This window comes from Patella vulgata, chromosome 7 (genome assembly GCF_932274485.2).
Source record: "Patella vulgata chromosome 7, xgPatVulg1.2, whole genome shotgun sequence".
Classification (NCBI taxonomy): Eukaryota; Metazoa; Mollusca; class Gastropoda; family Patellidae; genus Patella; species Patella vulgata.
Genome location: NC_065885.2, coordinates 19,890,944 through 19,912,007, shown reverse-complemented (window position 1 = coordinate 19,912,007; position 21,064 = coordinate 19,890,944). Strand labels below are relative to the sequence as shown.

Here is a 21,064-nt window from a genome sequence, read left to right as displayed (position 1 = left end):
GGAAGAAAATGGGGTTTTGCAAGCCATTCAACACAACTAAGTCATTTTTAGATAAAGATTGTAAGGTTTTTTGTTTTTGTTTTTTTCAATAATTCACATGATAATAAAGATATTTTCTTTTTTTATAACAGTGACTGGATCCTGCACAAAATTCATCGGTTAAGCTAAAGTGGAAACGCTAATCATTGCCAGGAACTAAAGACTTGAATATATGATTGATTGCTTTATCACACCAGAATGTGACCAGAAATATGAAAATATTGGTTCACACAGATTTCCCCACAATGACGAGGTAGGGATCCTCTTTCTATTATAGTTTTGAAAACAACGCCCTTATAGATATTTTCTTAGGGCTTTACTGGTAGGTTGTTGGAAGCCACACTGATCCCCACCCTATACTGAGGTATCAGTATATGATTACTTTACCACACCAGAAAGTGTTGGTATGGTAGAAATATGAACAAGAGGAAATGAATACAACAGACATGTTTTGGTGACAAATTTCCTAAATATTTGAAATAAGAGTAAACATGAGAAAACTGTCAGCCAGAAAATGAGCACAAACATGATCTAGTTTTAAAATAGATTAGGTCACAAATCACTTGTTTACAGATTTATGCACAAGCCCCAAATACCGTAGAACATAAATACTACAACAATATTACCTAATAGTAAAGTCACTGAATATGAAGTGATTTCAGAATCTGTCCTAAAATTAATTTTAACACTACAAGTCTACAACCCTAATTCATGGCAAGTAGAGGACAGATTTCAGCAACCGAATTTCACAAAATTTTATTTTATAGTTCACAGGTTGTTTTCTTCCTGGTCCATCAGATATGACAAAGCATGCCATTTGTGGTTCATCAACCCGACAAGACTATAATATTCTGTATGATTTATGGTAAAAATGCATCTCGAATTCCTGAGACTTTCAAAAATTCAAGATTAGTTATGTACAAGTGTGAGCATTTTAAAATAGTAAGTACATCATAGCTAACATTTTCATAACAAATTGTTCCCCCATTTCAACACAAAACCTGTTCAGATGGCTTATAATATAGCTTAATTACCCTACATGTACTGGCCAATGACAAAGCATATGTCTTTTAAAAAATAAAATTATAATAGTGGAAACAGTTATAATCCTACTGTCAGTCAATCAACCAATTCTTTTTATAGAAAATACATTACATTTTGTCTATTCACTTTCATTACATTATACGTAAGTCTTAACATTTGATATCCTGTTTACTTCAAATTTCAATAAACAATAAAACGCTTTTGATAAACACTGCCTACAATACTTAGTCCCTGTCTATGTGTAAAACATTTGAAGTGCTCCATTTTAAAGTTCTATTCATGTTTTACCTACTACAAGTACAACAGCTATATAATAACATAGGTTTTAGTATCATTGAAGTAGGAATCAATATGGTTCTTAACAGTGCTATAGAAAGAGAATTTCTTGTGTGAACAGTACTCTATTGTTGATGGTATTTTAATATTTCAATTAATCCTAGCCCCAGCTATTATATACAACTATATAAGGTAATTCAGACTTTGAGATTCCAATGATTTTATCACCATTAAGAATTTTATACATGTATCTAACTTACACTAAAAAAAAAATATATATTACTGTACCTTTAGATAATTTTTTACCCTAAATAATCAAATTTAACAATATACTGCAACCACATGTGTACAACATGACATATATATCTCACTGTAGATTATTTACCTAGGTATTGCCCAGTCACATGACCTAACTACACAATTTTTACTATCCGTTACTATAATTAGAACAGGACCTTAACTATGTAAAATATCTTGGTTTACTATACAAACAATAAACATAAAACACTACTTCACTCAAATATGCTAATTTTGCTTAAACAGATAAGTCTTTTTTGTATTACCTAGGATTCAGCTGACCAGGATATGTTTTACTCTCCACTCACATGATATTATAAGTATTTTATTACATAGCTATAGCCTATATAGTAATAATGGGGTAGAAGTGATATAATGTACATTATATCTAGGTAAAGTATTTGACACAGGATTGGTCTTCTTGAAATATTTCATTCATCATTCATTCTCTTATACTCAAATCTTTGTCCTATATTATGATTCAACATTTTAAATTATAATGTCAAACAGAAGTACTTATTATATTTAGTCATGTCCTATTGTTCTGCTCCGACTGGGCTAATGAGAGAGAGAGAGAGAGAGATGGGGTTTAATGTCCACTCGACACAAACTAGGTCATTTCGGGACTAACATGGTTTAATTTTATTTCAATAATTCGCTTGCGTGTTGGGGTCTTTAGCAGTGGGAGTAAACCGGAGGACCTGGAGAAAACCCACAAAGTTGGACAGGCGACCCTACTCCTTGTCATGTACAACCAGGGATTCGAACCACGCCAGTTGACTCAATGACAAGCTTTATGATACAGCACGCACATGCTAACCATTCGACCATCCAACCCCCTCTGGGATAAGGAAGACGGGCATTCGCCATACAGTGTGCTGTGAGGGAAATTTTGCCCAGGAAGCGGCACTATGGCCTACTCTTATATCGAATTCCAACTGCCAAGGGATCTTTTACGCACATGCCAATGTATACATGGGACCTCAGTTTTTTGTCCCATCCGAACGACTAGAGACAGCTTTTCTTGTCAGGCCCTCTGTCCTGCATCACTGACAAGGGGAAACCACGTCGTAAAATTCCGATGAACTTTCTCAGCCAATGCAGGGATCGAACACTCGACCTACAGGCTAGCAAGCCAGTGTCTTACTCACTCAGCCACTGTGGCTCCTAGATCACGATATACATCTACTTGTAGGCCAATAAATCAATAAAACAACACTACATGGACTTAAATCACATTAGTCAATAGCATATTATGTCATCCATCTACAATTACAAAATTCATCATAACATAACTATTTAAAATAATAATTCTTATTCTATATGTAAGACAGGAGATAAATATCTGTTTAATTTGATCATTTTCTAATTTCCAAAATATCATTAATGGCAAAAATTGGTCTTAATCATAAATGTTCCAATGTAATCACTTAAGCCCCCATAATTAGAATATGTTATTAAGGGTCTGGCTTGTTTAAGAAAACTATCTTATTTTACATGTTACATGTACATTGTACCTGTTTAAGATAATAAACCTTTTACCACGATGACATGTGCTCAATACTTGAGAAATTTTATCAAAAACAAATTATCTATGTTTAGCTAAATAACATACCCTTAGATCAAAGACAAATTTTCTCAAGGTTAGTGAGGACAATTTTTTACTTCAAACTTGAAGGTGATTTTTTTTTTTTAAACAGGATTTAATAAATCAGGTTACTTTCATTCATCCACCTTCATTCATTTACTCATGCATATCAAGATTTTAGTGATATGATTAAAGAGATACTGAGAGATATTTCAATTCTGGTTAATGCCACAGGCATTATGTATAGAGTTATGTGTAGAGTTCTTTGAGACATGGGATGGGAGTGTGTACAGGTATAGATACTACAAGGTTGGAATGTTCTCACAAGGGTTCTCAAGTTATGCCATCAAAACAGACCTTTATAAAATAAATCCCCTCAAACTTTACTCGGTCTCCCCGAGTCACGAGGATTCTCGAGTAATTTCATAAAAACAGGCTTATATAAAATAAATCCCCTCAAACTTTACCCGGTCTCCTTTTTTTATGTTCTAATCTTTTCAAACCTTTACTTTTAAAAAAACTATCCACCTCGAATCTCAAATTGCTGATTTATATCATTGCCAATAGCATCTCACATTTTTTAAGATTTAAAATAAAAAGTAGAAGTGTCATTTATAACTATGTCAGGGAAGGCATTGGGAGATTTTATTCTTTTACTTTGAGAATATAAATTCATTTTATATCTTATTTGTATTGTGTATTCAATTTTTAAAAAGTTTTTGTAAAAGCTATAGCTAGCTGTTATAAGGGAGCTGACATTTTATTTGGGTTATTTTTTCGGTTCGTTAATTTTCTACCAGTCATGACAAAATATAGAATATTAATTTTTTTTTATGAAAAGTTCTTAAACTTATCACATTTTGAATTGATATAAACATTGTGTATGGTAGTTTTCTTACAGAAAATTTCAACAAGGAATCAAAAATTGGAGTTACTTCCCTTTAAATAGAAAACTATTATTAGTATTAGCAGACTATATTAATACACTCACATGTGCTGCAAACATTTTGCAAAGGAGTAAGATTCATTTAATCTATTACTTCCTGGAGTTTTCTGAAGGTGGCATAACCACCTTGAGGTGCTTTAAAGCAGGACCTGAGTCCCCTAACCCCTCATTTAACTATACTACTACATACACTAAACTGTACTTACGTTTCGTCAATAAAAGCTATTCCAAAATATTGTTTTTCTTTCAGTCTAAAATGTGAGGATACCATGTCCAGAAGATCGCTGGTGTACAACTTGGGCTGAAATTACAAAATATATTTTATAACTTAACAAACTTGTGTTGAGTCGAATTACAAAATTTTATGAAAGACACAATGTTTGCTTTGACAATTGGGACATGTTCAATTCTATCTACAATTTATTTAAAATAATAAACATATCTAATGGTTGAGATACGTTAAAGATTACATAAAATCATTTAAAACAAGTAATATAATGCATAGCATGTGCTGTCTTTGGAGTTAAATGACTGAATTCAAATGGTTGACAAGTTAGAGCCTTATTTCACCGAAAATGTTTTGGTTTTTTTTTTTTGGGGGGGGGGGGGGGGATTATGAAGATTTTATCAAAACTAAATTCTCAATTCATGAAACAAATTTGTAATAAAATTCTTTCCATTGTACCATTAATTTAAATACTGCAACTATAGAATTGTTGGAAAATTGTGATTAGTTTAAGTTAAAACATTTACAAAATGTTACTAGGAATTTATTGTAAATTGTAACAAAATTAAGACCAGTCCCTACAGAAACACACACATTACAGTACAGGTATATATAGGACCATGTGGCCATGTGTGTTTTTGTTATAGTATACAATACAACAGTAAGTAGACATAATGTAAACATAGAAAATAGAAACCAGAATTCTTACCATATGACAATTATGTATACATGCAAGTAATGGCATGGTGAACTATTTATAAAAGGATTGTACTAGGCACCAGATTTTTTTTTTTTAAGAATAAAGGTTGAAAGTATGTGTAGCTCAAGTTCTTCAATGCTATTGTCTGGCCCTAGTTCTATGTTAAACTGTTCCATATACATGTAACATGCCCAAATAAATTTATAGTTACTAACAAATTTCTAAGTACAAATAAATGTTTTTATTTGCATTTAGTCTTTTGTTATATAACATAAATTACAAGAGCAATTTAGGCATATTAGTGCAGCAAATTGTACCTCTACATTACTTACATTGTGCCTTGATAACAAAAAGCAGGATATTTGCAATGCTTTTAGATGCATTATGTAAGATTTAGATAAAGAGCTGGCCTTTCTGTATATAATAGTTCATAAACAGATAATGAAAAATTAATATATTGAAAATTTCATTCAAATTATTTTATTCTGAGTGAAGTTATGACTTTTTGAAGATGTAGTGACAGCGCAGATCGTTTATCAACGTAGCAATGGTACTCAACAACCAAGATTAGGTCTTGATTAGACATTTTATCATTAAATATTAAAATGTCGCAGGTGTTCAGATCTATGTAAATGTTAGCCATCCGATATTCTAGAGAGATGATTATAGGCTTGTCATGTGAATAAATGTCTAAATAATAATTTACATAAGATTTGAAGCTAGAAAAAAGCCCTGCAATAGGCAGATTTAGCTCTTACATAAGTCATAATGCACCTTTAATTTAATATTTGTTCTTGATTTTAAGTTAAATAATTTGTTATCCTTTGGTCAGTCAATATAAAATACAGTATGTATACATACATACATACATACATACATACATACATACATAACATACATACATACATGTAATGCAGTTGACCAAATCTGTATGACGTAACTTTTGAATTTCTTAATTTCTAATGTTTGTAAAACATTTATATTTTACATTTATCAACAACATTTGCAAACTGCTTCTCAATTTTACACTAAAATTTGACTTAGTATTCCAATAAAGTATGAAAAGCTATGTAGTAAGGGTTATACTGCAGGACCAAAATATTCCCTTGCCCAATCCCACACTTATTTACACATTTATAAAATCTTTCCCCTAGTGATAGTAAAGAATAAGTTTTAATAGATTAGGTGTCTAGAGTATAATATTAATATACAGAATTGAGTTGTTGTTATGATAACTTATGTTCTGGTTATAGAACTGTTTTGATGTCGTGCCAGTTAGGTTACTAGTTGATCCCCAGATAAAAAATACAGAATTCTTTTCATGTAAAATAACAGTAACAAATATATAACAAACAGTGCCAAAGATTTCTTGATAACACAGAGACAGAGAATGTTAATCTTAAACGAGCGGTACTCAATCCTCCATGCAGTCCAACTTATATTGGTGCCCAGTTATTAATAATAATATGCCCATTCATGTAGCACCAAATCCAAAAAACATGCTCATAGCGCATACAAAAACTATAGAAAAGTTCATTGGCTCAATGTCTTTTTGTCAATTTTTGTATTGAATTTTGAGAAGATGATTTTTAATCGAGATTTGGAGGCTGACAAAGAAATCACAAAACACAGTTCAGCTGGGAGTAAATTTCATCTTTCAGCAGATCAACAACAGCAAACACTCCTTGTTCAAAAGTTTTAAAGTTTGTCTTGTCCAGACATGGCGGAAATAGTACATACCATACAATACCATTCCATTTTCAAAGTAAACATGGAGTTACATCTTTTTGTTGCACTGTTGTACTTACAATGCAGGATCATACATATGACAAAGTAAATTTAAATTTGGACAGAAAGCAAATTACCTGAATGACGATATCAAGTCGCCGTTCATCCAATAGGATAACTTGACTCTTCCGGCCATCGTTCATCTGAAAAATACCAAAATAATATACTTTTATAAAGCATTAAATATAACCAATAAATAAACTACCTCACACAGAATTTGTTTTCAATCAAGGCTTTAAAAGCTCAACAAATGCTGGAAAACAAACACATTACCATTAGTTGATCAGATTTTGAATGGATCTGGGGAGCACAAAAATTAATTTTATTCCCCCAAATCCTGACAGTTGTGTAAATCCTTCAAACATCAAGAAAACATATCCAGACCTATATTCAGTTGTATTTCCTCGTAAAGGTAGGAATAATATTCAAATTTACCTTGGAAAAACAAAGTGATTTCAATATGACATACCCCTCGGATGTTATACTTGAAACATAAGATGTTGAAGTAAAAGAACTGTATGATCATCAGTTCATTGTTATCGTAGTTACAACGTTCTTTAATGTCAAATGTGAGCTGGGTAGAAATAAAATCTGTTTCTGTGCACTCTGATGATTTGTGTTCAAACTATTATAAGATGTTGTGTGAAACATTATGATGTCAGAGTGAACAATATGGCCCAGCATGTGTGGTAATATCCTATTTCCTTCCAAATATTCATGTACATTTATTTATAGAAATATATGTCTACATGTTCATTGTTTTTATAGATATAAAAGTTATTATTCAAAAATAGATGTTAATGTTTGCTAACTTGCGAAATCTGTAAATGAAGACAAAGGTTTCGTTAACTAATTGTAAATGAGAGAGAGAGAGAGAGAGAGAGAGAGAGATGGGGTTTAACTTCCACTTGACACATGGTTCAATTGTATTTCAACAATTCGCTTGTGCGTAGGGGTCTTTAGCAGTGGGAGGAAACCAGAGGACACAAAGAAAATCCATGAGTTTGGACAGGCGACCCTACTCCTTGTCACGTACAACCAGGGAATCAAAACCAGGCCAGTTGAATCAATGACAGACCTAATGATACAGCGTGCACATGCTAACCATTCGCCTATCCAACCTGCCTAATTGTAAATGATGATTCTTTATTAAATTTTTGTGGCGTTCTGTTATCTTTTACCAGACACTACGGAAGAGAGAAAAAAAAATTGGGGGACTAACATGTTAATCTTTATGCTTGTCATCTATAGGATAAACTCCTGGAGACACATCTATTCCTTGTCATGAACAATTGTGGCATAGAACATTAAACCCATCAGTGCATAAATGTCAAAATTTGAACCTTCAGCACACAGTTTCAGATGGCTTGGCTACACAATAAATAAACTCATTGTAGAAAGATAACAAGACTTGATAATTGTACCAAAAACAATGTCTTAATTAAACAGGTATAATTCTACAGAGATCTACTTTTAGACACAATCAACCAGTTTTGTTAACTCGGTATCCACTGCACACATACATGTAGCTACAGACTGGATAATTTTTGGGGTTCTGTTTCTATTAGTCTACAAGTCAAGTTGACCTATACATCATGACATATAACAGGAATGTCAATCTTTTAGTGGCATTAGTGATTGAGAAACAGAACTCAGTTTTTGTGGGAAGCAATCACTGGTTTTATTTATTACACAAGAAGGACGTTTCCACTACTGCTGGGTATTGCCACTGCAGTCACAACACGATATGTATTGCGTTTCAGGTGCTACGATACGATTCGTACCACGATTTATAACCAGGTCAATATTTACCAAGAAAACAACAGGATAAATGAATAATTGATATTTTTAGTCCTGCCGATGTCGTAGAAATAAAACTGTTTTATATCATGATATTGATGTGGATCAAAATAAGGACCAAAACAATTTAAGAGTATTTGTGTACCTATGGATAATGTGTGACACGGAAAATTAAGAGCGACAGGTTACTTACTGAAGCGATAAAAAAAAAAAGAAAAAAGAATCGTGAAAACTTGATTCAGCGTCTTGCGATTTAATAGCGATTCGTAAGAAGGTGAATCGTGATACATTGTGCAACGATATATCATGTCAGCACTAGTTTCCAGAAGTTTCCTCTTGTCCTTATCAAGCACAGGAAAGTCATGTGAAACCATTTGAAAACTCATCAATAAACATGTGAATACGGAACAGATATACTTGAAAAATTAAAAAAGATAAGGACCTTTTGTTTTAGGTCAGTACACAAAAGCTAAGAAATGTTTAATCATTAATATTTTTGATCCACTGCATATCTAAATGACCATTACTGATGGTGATTATGAGCAAGATAATACTTGATAATTATGGAATGCATATGATTAGGAATGAAAAATGTCATATAACTATAACAGGGTACCATCATAAATATCATCACATATTGTTATTTCTGATGTTTATTATGAATAATGTTAAAAAGTAGTGGACTAGAAATATTATACAGAAACATATATTACAATATATTCTGAACACAACAGCTCCATAGGATATCATCCAATTTATAGTCTATGTGGCATTGTTAATTCCCTGTAAACTGAGAGAAGCAAAATTCTTATAAATATGTGAACTCATAAAAAGAGAAGTGGCATCAGTTCTTTAGAAGGTACAAACATGTAACCATGTCAATCTGGAAAACTTTTCATTAAAAGCTGTATAGTGTAAACATTACCATACCACAATAAGCGGTTTGGAAATTAACAGAAATATAAAACTGTATAAATTCCTTGACATACATGTATTATCATTCCAAAGCAAAACAGATCATGAAGAAAAAACAAAGTTTGAATTACTCCATACCTACCTGAAAACAACAATCGCATATATCCATGTATATATATATTAATTACTGAAACACTAATTAAATCAACGCATAATATTCTGAATTCTTGGCGAGTTGAAACCAACACGACAGGAATTAACAACACCACAAACTTAACACATATTGTAATCTCAACTAACTAACTTCCCAATTCCTGGCAAACTAAACCAAATAGACTGGAATTCATGAGATAACAACCTAAAAACTTGTCTGATGAAAAGTGGTTGCAATATTTTGTAAAATGCAAATAAAGAAGTGTGCAGACATTCCTTACGGCATGTTGGTTAGATCTTTGTTAGTTAGAGTAAACATCAAGATTACATAAACACTCCATTTTAAAAAAAAGCCACAAGATGTACTTTCTGTGTTAAAGCAGTGAATGCTTGACAGATAACTCAGGTAAAATTTAAATAAATAAAATTGTACGTTTTGAAATGGCTAATTTGTATTAAAAACAAGAATTCGTGGTTTATATTCAGACAGAAAACTCTAGGGGTAAAATTTAAAAAATAAAAAAGTAAGTTTTGAAACAGATACAAACAGGATCAGCAAGTTAATTCTACTGTTTGACAAATTGCTGACAAAAAAATTGTGAATGTCTATTAGATCATTTCAAAGCCTAATGTTTATTATTTCCAATTAAAACCATGTTTACATCTTGAAATGTTCTCTTTGACTTGGACAGAGTTAATTGTTCATTCCAAATTTAACAAGACAATGATTAATTAATGTAAAATATAAAATGTTGGTTAAAAATCACCAAATGCTACATGGACATGTTTTTAAGGTAGGAAATCTCAGTCTTGTAAATGAAAGATCACCATATAATTTATGTTAATTAAAGGGAGTGTCTCAAACTAAATGACAAAATAAATAAATAAAGTTATCTAACACTGTATATACAGTACTGCATATCAGATGTAAACTATTGCACCTATAACTACATTTACAAATGAACAGATCTTAAAAGTTAGTCACACTCGCACCCAAAAACTTATCATGAATTAACATTCCAAATTCACTTTTTACCTACTTTTTACAAATTTGTATATCAGCCATTTTTTTAAGAAAGAAGGAAAATGAGTACATTAAAGTTGGCTTGGTTACAATTCTCAAGTTATCTATGACATTATCTAAAGTTGTGTGTATAAGTGTATGTAAAATGCATGTTAATTTACATTGATTACAAACTTTGAGGTATAATGAACATGTAGCTAGGCTACTTATATGTTATATAAAATGTCTTTATCAGATTAGCACATCACCTGACATATTTTACATACAAAAAATGGACTCATTACATTTTATATCTAAAGTGGTATTTTTCCAATTTGTTATCTTATCTTACACAAAATGTTTCATCTACTGCTACTAGGGTGTTTCTTCTTTTAAACTCAAGTTCAAACATACCAAAATAAAAGTTAAATATTGAGTCTCAGTCCATAATTTACAAACAATAGTTCTCTTCCTGAAAGGCCTATTGGACTAAACATCATTCCAATCGACCAATCTTAATGTAAGCAATGTCAATTTTTTACATGTTACATTGATTTCTATTGATCTCTCACGGCCATCTTTATGTGTCAATAACAAATAAAGTAACAATAATTCTATCTTGTTATTCTTATCAACCATTTTACTTACATTAACTTATTTGTGTTCATGTATTTCCCTCAAGAAGAACCATTGAAGACTTAAAAAGTCAAATTTGTCACAGATATATAGTGATGATGCAACTTGTCAAATTGGACTTTTCGGCCTACTTACATACTATACCAAGAGAACCTAACACCCAAAGTCCATTTCTATAACTTTATCTTGTTTACAAATATGCCATGTAAATTTATGAGTAGTGATTAAATTTTCCAGTAATTGTCAACATGTGTTTTGGTGATAAATAAAGGAACAAGGTTAATGAGACTTTTTATTGTCATATAACACTAGGAGTAACTACAACCTGGTCAACAATTCTATAACTTCTACCCCACATTAATATAGTACCTACAGAGATTCAGACTATTAAATTATAATAAATTTCGTAATTCATAAAAATTGTAGACATAAAAATTATAAATTTTCAGCAAACTCTAGATAAAAATGGATTGATTTCATGTATGTGTTACTTAAAACTATTAGGATTTGCATTTTAGGTAGCATTTTCAGCAAAGATAGACTGTCATCCTTGAAAACAAATCAACATATGGACACAAATTAAGAAAGGTCTATATTATGTAATGTAATATTGCTGTAAACCAAGATCAATTAATACATTACTTGAGTCCCCAGCTGGCTAGTTATAGTGGTAAATATAAAACAATTGTTAAATATAAGATAATTAAAGATGCTATGTATAAAACTGTTAATAGACCTACAATCTTGTTTAAAGCATCCTTTAATATATCTATAAGGTAATTAAAATGTAGTTAATCATGTTGACAAGATATTCCTTCCACATAAACCTGTTGTTATTTTGTTTGTCTTAACCATTATTATCAGTCTTCTTATAGCTTATTAAACAACATGTATACTATAACCTCTGACCTCATCCACTTGACCTCAATATATAATAAACATCGTAAAACATAAAGAATGCCATAAAAGTTGAATTACTAGAACAATTGTCTTTTGATGGTCATTCTAGTAGTCTGATAACCTTACTTAACAAGAAGTGGACTAATATTTGTAATCCCATAAAGAAATTTACTGTCCTATAGCATTCTACAACCATCTCAAGTCTAACGGCCAGCTGCACAAAGCATACACAAATTTACACCCAATGTCAATAGATTTAGTATAGTAAATTTTCAGTAATGTATGTATTTAAGACATAATTTTGTCATGGAGAGTAACTCTGTAGATAAGCTAAAAAGAGACATTACACTTTATTAAATCTTCTTAATTCCATTTTTACTCATTAGATTATCAATAAAAAAATATTTGTTTCACCTTTGATATGTTGTGCCCAGTACTCTCCTATATACTTTTAATCCTATAATCCAATGGCTCTTCACATTCAGACATTTTGTTGGCAAGCTAACCCTTATGGGTACTGTCTTACAGCCAAGATGTTTCCTGGAGATTAACACTGTCTTTTCTTTGAGAATCAATATCATGGTACTGTCATAATATTCCAATGTTCCCCACCAGTGGGAGTGAGATGGAGTAATTCGAACTAAGCAGTGTTATCAATGATTGACCATTCTATATTAATACCATGAACCCAGTCTGACATTACTAGACTTATTGAGATAACAAATTATTTAACTCCTGTTATTCCCTTGATATTATCTTACTATCTCCAGACTATAATCATACTATCTCAATAGATGCATATATCATTATTGATGAGTGTAATATAGACATATCTCAATCAAACACATAGTCAGTTAAGATGACCACAAATTGGGTGGAATCAGATGTTATGGGTTAGATAAACAAGTGAGAGCTCTTTCAAGAAACCAATCACAATATGCAGCGCAATCAGATGGGCATTCTAAAAGGGTAAGCCCCTGTCCAATGCACAGGCATCTATAACTAACTATAGATATTTTAAATGAAGCAATTTAAATCAAAGATTCTTTGGAATGTTTTGTTTAATATTTCAAATGCTTGCTGTAGTAGTAATAAAGACAGTCAAACTCAACAAACATCAGCAGTCAATGTAATTACTATTTGAAAAATATATAGGTGGACAATTCAGATCACTGAACAGATACAATGTGGACCATGTACCACCCACAGTTAAGATAAGACAAAGATCAAAGATTTAACAATGTTCGCAGTTCGTGTTCAATTCGGAGAATTAGCTAGGTAATGACTTCCACACTTTTTACAAAAACAAAGATATGTGATTATTTATAATGATGCAGGTTGTATATTTATAAATCACCACATCTGTAAACCTGGAGAAGTTGATCTTTAATTTGAACAAAAGGTCAAGGTTCCGAGAAGACCTGGAGTCATGTTTGATCAAATAAAATAAATAATCGAAGGAAATGATCCAGATAGTTTTCCGACACCAGCTTGTTGATATAAGGGCAAAGACTTCTCAAATATTCTCTCTCACATATTTTTGAGTAGAAAAATGAGGAGGATGACCATTCAGTGTCAAACTAGACCATGTTTCTCACATGTATTAATTTAGAAAGTATAGCTCTAAGTATTTTATCAGCCACCAGTTTGATGGTGTCTCTGTTATGTTTTGGTTTGCATGTACAGATGTTTTATTACATATACATACTAGAAGTTCATATTTGTGCTGAATATTAACTGCTGGTGACCAGTGCCTCAAATATCCATCACAGTATAAGGAGGTCACTGTTCACATATGGAATGACATCTGAACAGTCTATGGTCATTATGTTAAATTCATGCTGTACCTGTACATGTACCTCAACGCAAAGTGGCTATGAACCATACACAAGGGGAAATCTGGGTACACAGACTACAAAGGCATTGGATATAACTTCACTTTTAGTTGCCAAGGTGTGGAGATTACAGGGGACAGGGGCTCTAGATACAACTTGCCTTTTAGTTGAGAAAATAAATATATAACAAGTTAGTCTCAAAAGGACCTAGTGTTGAATGGACATTGTCCTCTCTATGTATTTTAATGAGACTGAACTGATTTCCATCATATCACAAGTATACTCAGCCAAATTAAAAACTTGACACTGATGAATTTCAACAAATTTTTTTTTCTGGTAAGTCAAATAAATTTTAAAGTGTTTCTAACGATAGTAAGTAGCCTTTAATTTCTGTTGATGTCAAGGTCATCTGTGCACAACATAACACTAAAATAGTTGCCTTAAACCAAATATTAAAAATCTAGTCCCAAAAATCCCGAGTGTCAAGTTTTTAATTTGGCTGAGTATATATATATTTTCTACCTACAGGTACAAAGAACATTTGTGAAAAGATGACCTTGAAGATGTACATGTATGTTGTCCAGATGTAAATGATGAAAGAGATTCATTTGATCCTGTTGTACATGTTCACATGTCTATGATTACTGTAGAAGTTCACCCACGATCTAGCGTTGGTGATTTATAAAAAGATATGTTATATTATCTTCCAGAACAGAAGTGACATAAAAATATTATGTTCAATGTCAATGTTTTATTAATATCCTAAATGCATCTCCAACAATTCAAAATAGCAAAATAAATTGAAAATGGTGGTGCAGAAAGGTTATAAGATAGCTGTTCAGTCATTTTGGAGGATTGCTTATTACTTTATGAAGCTATAAAAGTCTCATTTGTGTATTGTAAGTGAAAAAAATAAAATAAAACTGTTACTGAGTAACACTGTTGTTTAAGTCATCTATCTATCATTTTAGGTGAGTGCACAAACAAAGAATACAGTAAACACATACATGTATTGAGGTATCACAATAGTTTACATGACTGCTGGAATTATCAATATCATAATGATGATTAAATATTCTTTGGTTTATAAAGATTTCAGTCAATGTGAACTAATTCTCATTTCAGGACGTTGCTAATAAAAATAAATAAAGCGACAGCCCTTGTCTTTAAAAAGTTTCTCTCAATCCATTACATTCTCCTTTTCAAAATTTCTGTTTAAAAGCTTATGATCAATTCAAAGCTGAAATAGAAAATTTTATGAATGATTCAATGATTATACTTACCAAATGTAGGTTTAAAATTCGACTGGCTCTTCTTCGTAATGTCATTATGTATGATATTGTGGCACTAGAAATGTTAATTAACTTTTTCGTAAGTCAAGAGTCATGGTTCACATTTTAATCACTGATTGTCTTTATGCACTAGAGAAATGCTCTATGTATCGATAATCCTATTATGCTGATCCATTCCTTTAGACTAGATTCAGTTCCTCTGATTCAAAATGCTAGTCAACACATCACACAGAATTTACAATCATATCAAATTCAAGTAATAACTCTACAATTATTCTTATATAGTCCATTAATTTCCTTATTCAAGTCAACACAGTCTCAAATATCAGAACGGATGAATTAAATGTTTTGATCTTTAATTAAAATTCAATTGATGTCATTAACCCAAGGTTGCAACTAGCTACTATAGAATGGGAAAACTTCTTAATGTTTCTTTGACAAACACATGAATTATTCTTATTTTCTCAATGCATTATACATGAGCACAAATTCATATTTATGTATTTTAATTAGTTTCTATCTTGATTCTCCAAATCTGGAATGATTTACAAAAAATCAAATTTCTAAATATTCATCAATATATTTGCTTTTTGTAAAACACAATATTACAATAAAATTTATCTGTCTATTATTATAGTATTATTATTTTTGATAAACCAGGTCTTGAATGATGCTCCAAAATATAAATTCATCAATCTACTGTTCCAACACTATATAAGTATGTCACAAAATTATATTTAAAAGAAAAGAAATCCAGCTATATACTAAACAAATGTCAACAAGTCCTTTGTCCAACTATATGATACACTGTAACAAGACAATTTCATACAAAGGATGTAATCTGCGTCGTAAATAATGTAAACATTACATCCTTTAACACTAACGATCAACCAATATATCAGGAAGTATTTGAAACATGCATATCTACTCCAGTACGGATACTTGTTTCACCATTTATAGATTCTGTCTGTAGGTCACACTGAACCCTAAATTCCCCAAAAACCCAAAAAGTCCTACTGAAGTTCAATATGGTAATTATACTCTGGATGCTGCACTGATTTTGACTTTATACAAATATTGCACTACACAACACTACAGCACTGATTTTATAAAATGATTATTCTGAATAATTCAAGTTTAACTAACGAGGCAGCATGTTTCATAGATGCACTGATAAAAAATAAAGAGATTTTTAAACAAACTATTTTCAATCCATGAGCCTCTTATCTTAATTACAACATTGTTAAAACTCTTCTAACACATTTACTCTGTTACAGCAATCCCTTGTGTGTCTCCTCCAATTTGTCTGAAGTCTATCTTCAGGTTTGAATTGATTTGATTTCCAGATCTTGATTTAAAGACAAACTGTTTCACTCAATGAAGCCCTTGTTTTAATTATACCATATTCTACAACATCACAACATAAAAACTGTCACATTTCTACTTCTCTTGAGTTGATTAACATGGAAACCCTTGAAGGAAAACTGGTTCCTAAAATAGACTTCTCTCAGGACTAGTTTTACAGACAACTCGATGTTTTATTTCAGTATTAAAAGTCAGGTAATATTCATGTCACATTTTACATACATGTACTATAACTACTGGTAATAGCAACATTTTCAACAAATCAACACTTAAATACGACAAAATCATGTCAGACACCACACTGCAAAATGACAAAATTCCATAATATACATAAACGTACCAAAAAATTCATTAGCTATAGCCTATGCGACTTTCCCAAATAAAAAAGAAGTGGTATCAGGTATTCTAGTCTGATGTCTAACACATCTGACTACTTAAATAAAAACAAAGAAATGTTCAAAACCAAATAAAACCCAAGTCACCTTTGGTGTAAAACTGGTAAAATTAAATCCAAGAGCTACATTAAAAATCATAATCCTGATATTTTTCACATCACAATATATGACCACTAACGCTTCATACAATAAGCTATGAGATAAAGAAGAGTTCTAAAATATATGTTGAGGCAGGTAAATTTCTGATGTGTCTAAAGTTGAAATAAACCTGAATAATTCATATCACATGTTTTTACGTCATTTTCTAAAACAATAACATTCCACATATAAATAACAACATCTGATGTGCAGGTAGAATAATTGTGAATTTTATAAGTGCTTAAACCGCCCAGGATAAATACACTGTTTACACCGTTATTATGTTTTTCAAATGCTGAATTGACGTCAGTTTAAAAACTTTAACATTTAATAATCGAATCATGTGTTTTCAATATAAAACTTTATACATGGTTGCCATGGTCAAATGTAAAATATCAAATGTTTTAAAGTTCACGCCTTTACCATTATTATAAAAAAAAATTGTGAGCAGATTGCAACAATTATGCAGGCTTTAGAAAGATAAAACCTTGTGTATAAACACATTATACTCCTGTCGAACCTATTTGATCCAATATAACACAATCGAGATTTAGATATTTTTCAAGTACTTTAGTTAACAATTTTAGACTTCCTTCCTCTTGGGTTAAAATAACTACTAAATGGTATATAACCACAGAACAATAATATAGTTTACATTAGGGATATCTATATTTATGTTTTAAACTACTTATCACACAGTTACAGAATAAATATTATATTATTAGTCATTCTGAAAAGATATTATTACTGTTAATACCACTTTATCAGCAGTTTCTTTAAATACTATTACAGCATTAGTAAATATTCTTATTACAAATCCAAATATTTAAATCTCTATACCACAACAATGGTGGTAATTAAGCCAATTATAACATCCACTTCTAGTCTGTATAAGACATAAGACTGAACTACTTATACATATTTAAACCAATTTATTGTACAGACTTTTGTTTTTTCATGTTAAAGTGCTCTTTAAGAATGGAATAGGCTTTATCATCTGGGTATAGTATATAAATAATGATTAGTATATATAAGCCCCAGTCAGCATGTTAATTCAAAGTGGGTGTGAATAAACATAGGATGTTGATGTAAATTATATGCATATTGACCAAAACGATGTTTAAATTACTGGTAATGGTTGTGAGGTTACAAGACTATCTGCTCTGAAATTGAAGTCTTTTTGCACATGTGAAACATTAATGGGTCAAAATCAGATACATTTTAATCAGATTTGAGCAGAATTAGCATACACCCTACTAAAGACACTAAATGTTCTCTTTAAACTGAACTATTGTAATTACATGTTGTAACATAGCACAGTATTAATAATAACTGCTAAGAGAAAGTGTTATTTGGGAAGTTCACATAGTTAAGATTATCTATTATGGACCTATATCTTTATTATATAACAGGTGAGAGAGAGAGAGAGAAATGGGGTTTAACGTCCACTCGACACAAACTAGGTCATTTCGGGACTAACATATGGTTTAATTTTATTTCAATAATTCACTTGCGCGTAGGGGTCTTTAGCAGCGGGAGGAAACCGGAGGACCCGGAGAAAACCCACGAGGTTGGACAGGCGGCCCTACTCCTTGTCACGTACAACCAATATAACAGGTGAGAAAGTATAATATATTAGTTATACCATATACTAATACACCACATTATTCTAAGATAATAAACCAGTCATGTCCTAATATCATATTTTATTACATCCACTGTTATTTGCATTGGGTTATATAATGACACCGACCATTTCTGTTTGGTTTTCTTTCGTTTATATTTGAAATTTTATATTTGATTGGGTGGCATTTTCTTACTTTTGGTCATGGTTAACTGATCTATTTATAAACTGACAGAAGATATGTGCATAACACAGATGCCATTAGAACAGCAATCATTCAGAATATATGTTAGATAAAGAATTATAACTTTATATTTCAGTCCAGTCCATTTCAATATCAATTTATATTGACAAGTTTCAGGTGTCTATTATAGTGCATTCTATGGATTGAATTTAAAATCTTCCATTTTTTAGACAAGAATTTAATGATTTCCTACTTTGGAAGACAAACAAATATGGAGGACAAACAAAGCTTATTATGACCAAATGAGTAAATGTATATATTATTCAAACAAACATTATACTAATATACTTGAAGCCAAATTCTCTAACAATGACATTCTCAAAATAATTAGATCAATTCCATACAAAAACAGCACACATCTCTATCCTGGTAGCAAGTTGAAAAGCAGGAAGATACATGAAACCTCTTTTGCTTGAATAATGTCTATCCAAGACAAAAAGAAATATTCTAAAAACATGTCAAATAATGAACCAATTGATTAACAAAGAACTGTCTAGAGCCAACCTCAGAATATGTGACATAAATAAAGAACTAAACACATAATTTTCACATTTTCAGATAACAGCCATGTTACTTCCACAAGAAATCCCAAGATGAAAATATTGTCCCAGTAACTACACTACACATACCTATATAACAGCAGTAATACCTCACACATGTTGTCCAATATACTCTCTATATATATAATATACCAGCAGCTGTGACAGATATTATCTAACTAACCAATATATACCTACATTTTACATATCACCAAAACAACATATTGTTCAGCATCTTCATTTAATCAAGGGAAAACAATGTGTAATATTCATAGTAGAAACCCCTTATTATTGTCAAATACCATATAGGTTTATTTTTTTAAATATTTTTGCTCTATATGATTAAAATAACCTTACCGATACTTTAATTTATCAATTTATGATCAAACACAAGGGACATCATCTCAATAAAGTTATGTTTCCTGTGGGTACATTTTTAATATAATAGCGGTTTTGTTGTCTTTTCAAACGACTGATTTATATTATTTAAGACAGGTACATAATCCATACACATGCCGTGATCAAATCTTTTAACACTATCTTTATCCACCCTTTGCAAATCCCAATTTTTTGGTCACTTATCATCTTATATCTGACATGCAGCTATATGTCAACATGTAGGTAAGACTATCATCCTAATGTATCCCATCTAATACTATAACCTGGTTAATCTGCCACCCACTCCAACAAAATATCTTTTAATCTCTCAACATATTCAAAGATATTACAACAATCTGTCAGTCCACCAGTATTATGTCTTTTAATTAATCTACCTGACACCTACCTGTAGGATTGGCCGACTTTTGACGTAAAATAATAGAAACAGTTAACAGTTAACAAACCTAAACAAACAGGTAGACATATGTGCCTATAGGTAATTACAAACCCCACACCTTTTACACAGTGTACTATTACAGTTTATATTGAAACATTTTTAACATTATTTACATAGTATATTTGATACTAATATTATGCAGGATTATACACACAATTCTGATCTGTAAATATAATCTAATGTTTTGTAATTTATACATGAGAATCAAGAACTGATAAAAAAAATGACCAGGTTCTGCACCTCATGGTGTTTTAGCAGGACCAACATGACCTGTGACCCCATGAAGGCAGATAAGAGGGACAGAGGGTGCAAATGAAGATCTTTGTTTCAATGACCAAAGAAAACAACCGAGTAAAATCCTTCAATATCTCAAGTAACAACAGCTCATTCACCCGATTTTTTAATTAAATCTGATTCAGGTGTCACTTAAGCTATAAATAAATTATATTTTATTATCTACATTTAAACACACCTTGTCAAATATTT

The 21,064-nt window shown here is 31.2% G+C and overlaps 1 protein-coding gene and 1 long non-coding RNA gene across 7 annotated transcripts in view; one reads left to right on the top strand and one right to left on the bottom strand.

The window, feature by feature from the left end:
* The window catches only part of LOC126826914 (FERM domain-containing protein 4A), a 117,733-nt gene that overhangs the window by 56,653 nt on the left and 40,016 nt on the right, over nucleotides 1–21,064 (bottom strand). For 4 of the 6 annotated variants that reach the window (XM_050556054.2, XM_050556048.2, XM_050556049.2 and 1 more), the window contains exons 2-3: nucleotides 6,982–7,047; nucleotides 4,397–4,491 (exon numbers count right to left, since the gene is read on the bottom strand). In XM_050556054.2, the coding sequence (XP_050412011.1) occupies nucleotides 4,397–4,491; nucleotides 6,982–7,047 (161 nt within the window). Of the gene's footprint in view, nucleotides 1–4,396; nucleotides 4,492–6,981; nucleotides 7,048–9,761; nucleotides 9,914–15,429; nucleotides 15,766–21,064 lie in introns of those variants that run through there. The other 2 variants (XM_050556052.2, XM_050556053.1) reach the window with 2 other exon arrangements.
* Nucleotides 7–5,302, top strand: LOC126826941 (uncharacterized). The gene is made up of 3 exons (XR_007682474.2): nucleotides 7–292; nucleotides 807–981; nucleotides 4,441–5,302. It is a non-coding gene; the product is annotated as an uncharacterized LOC126826941 (long non-coding RNA).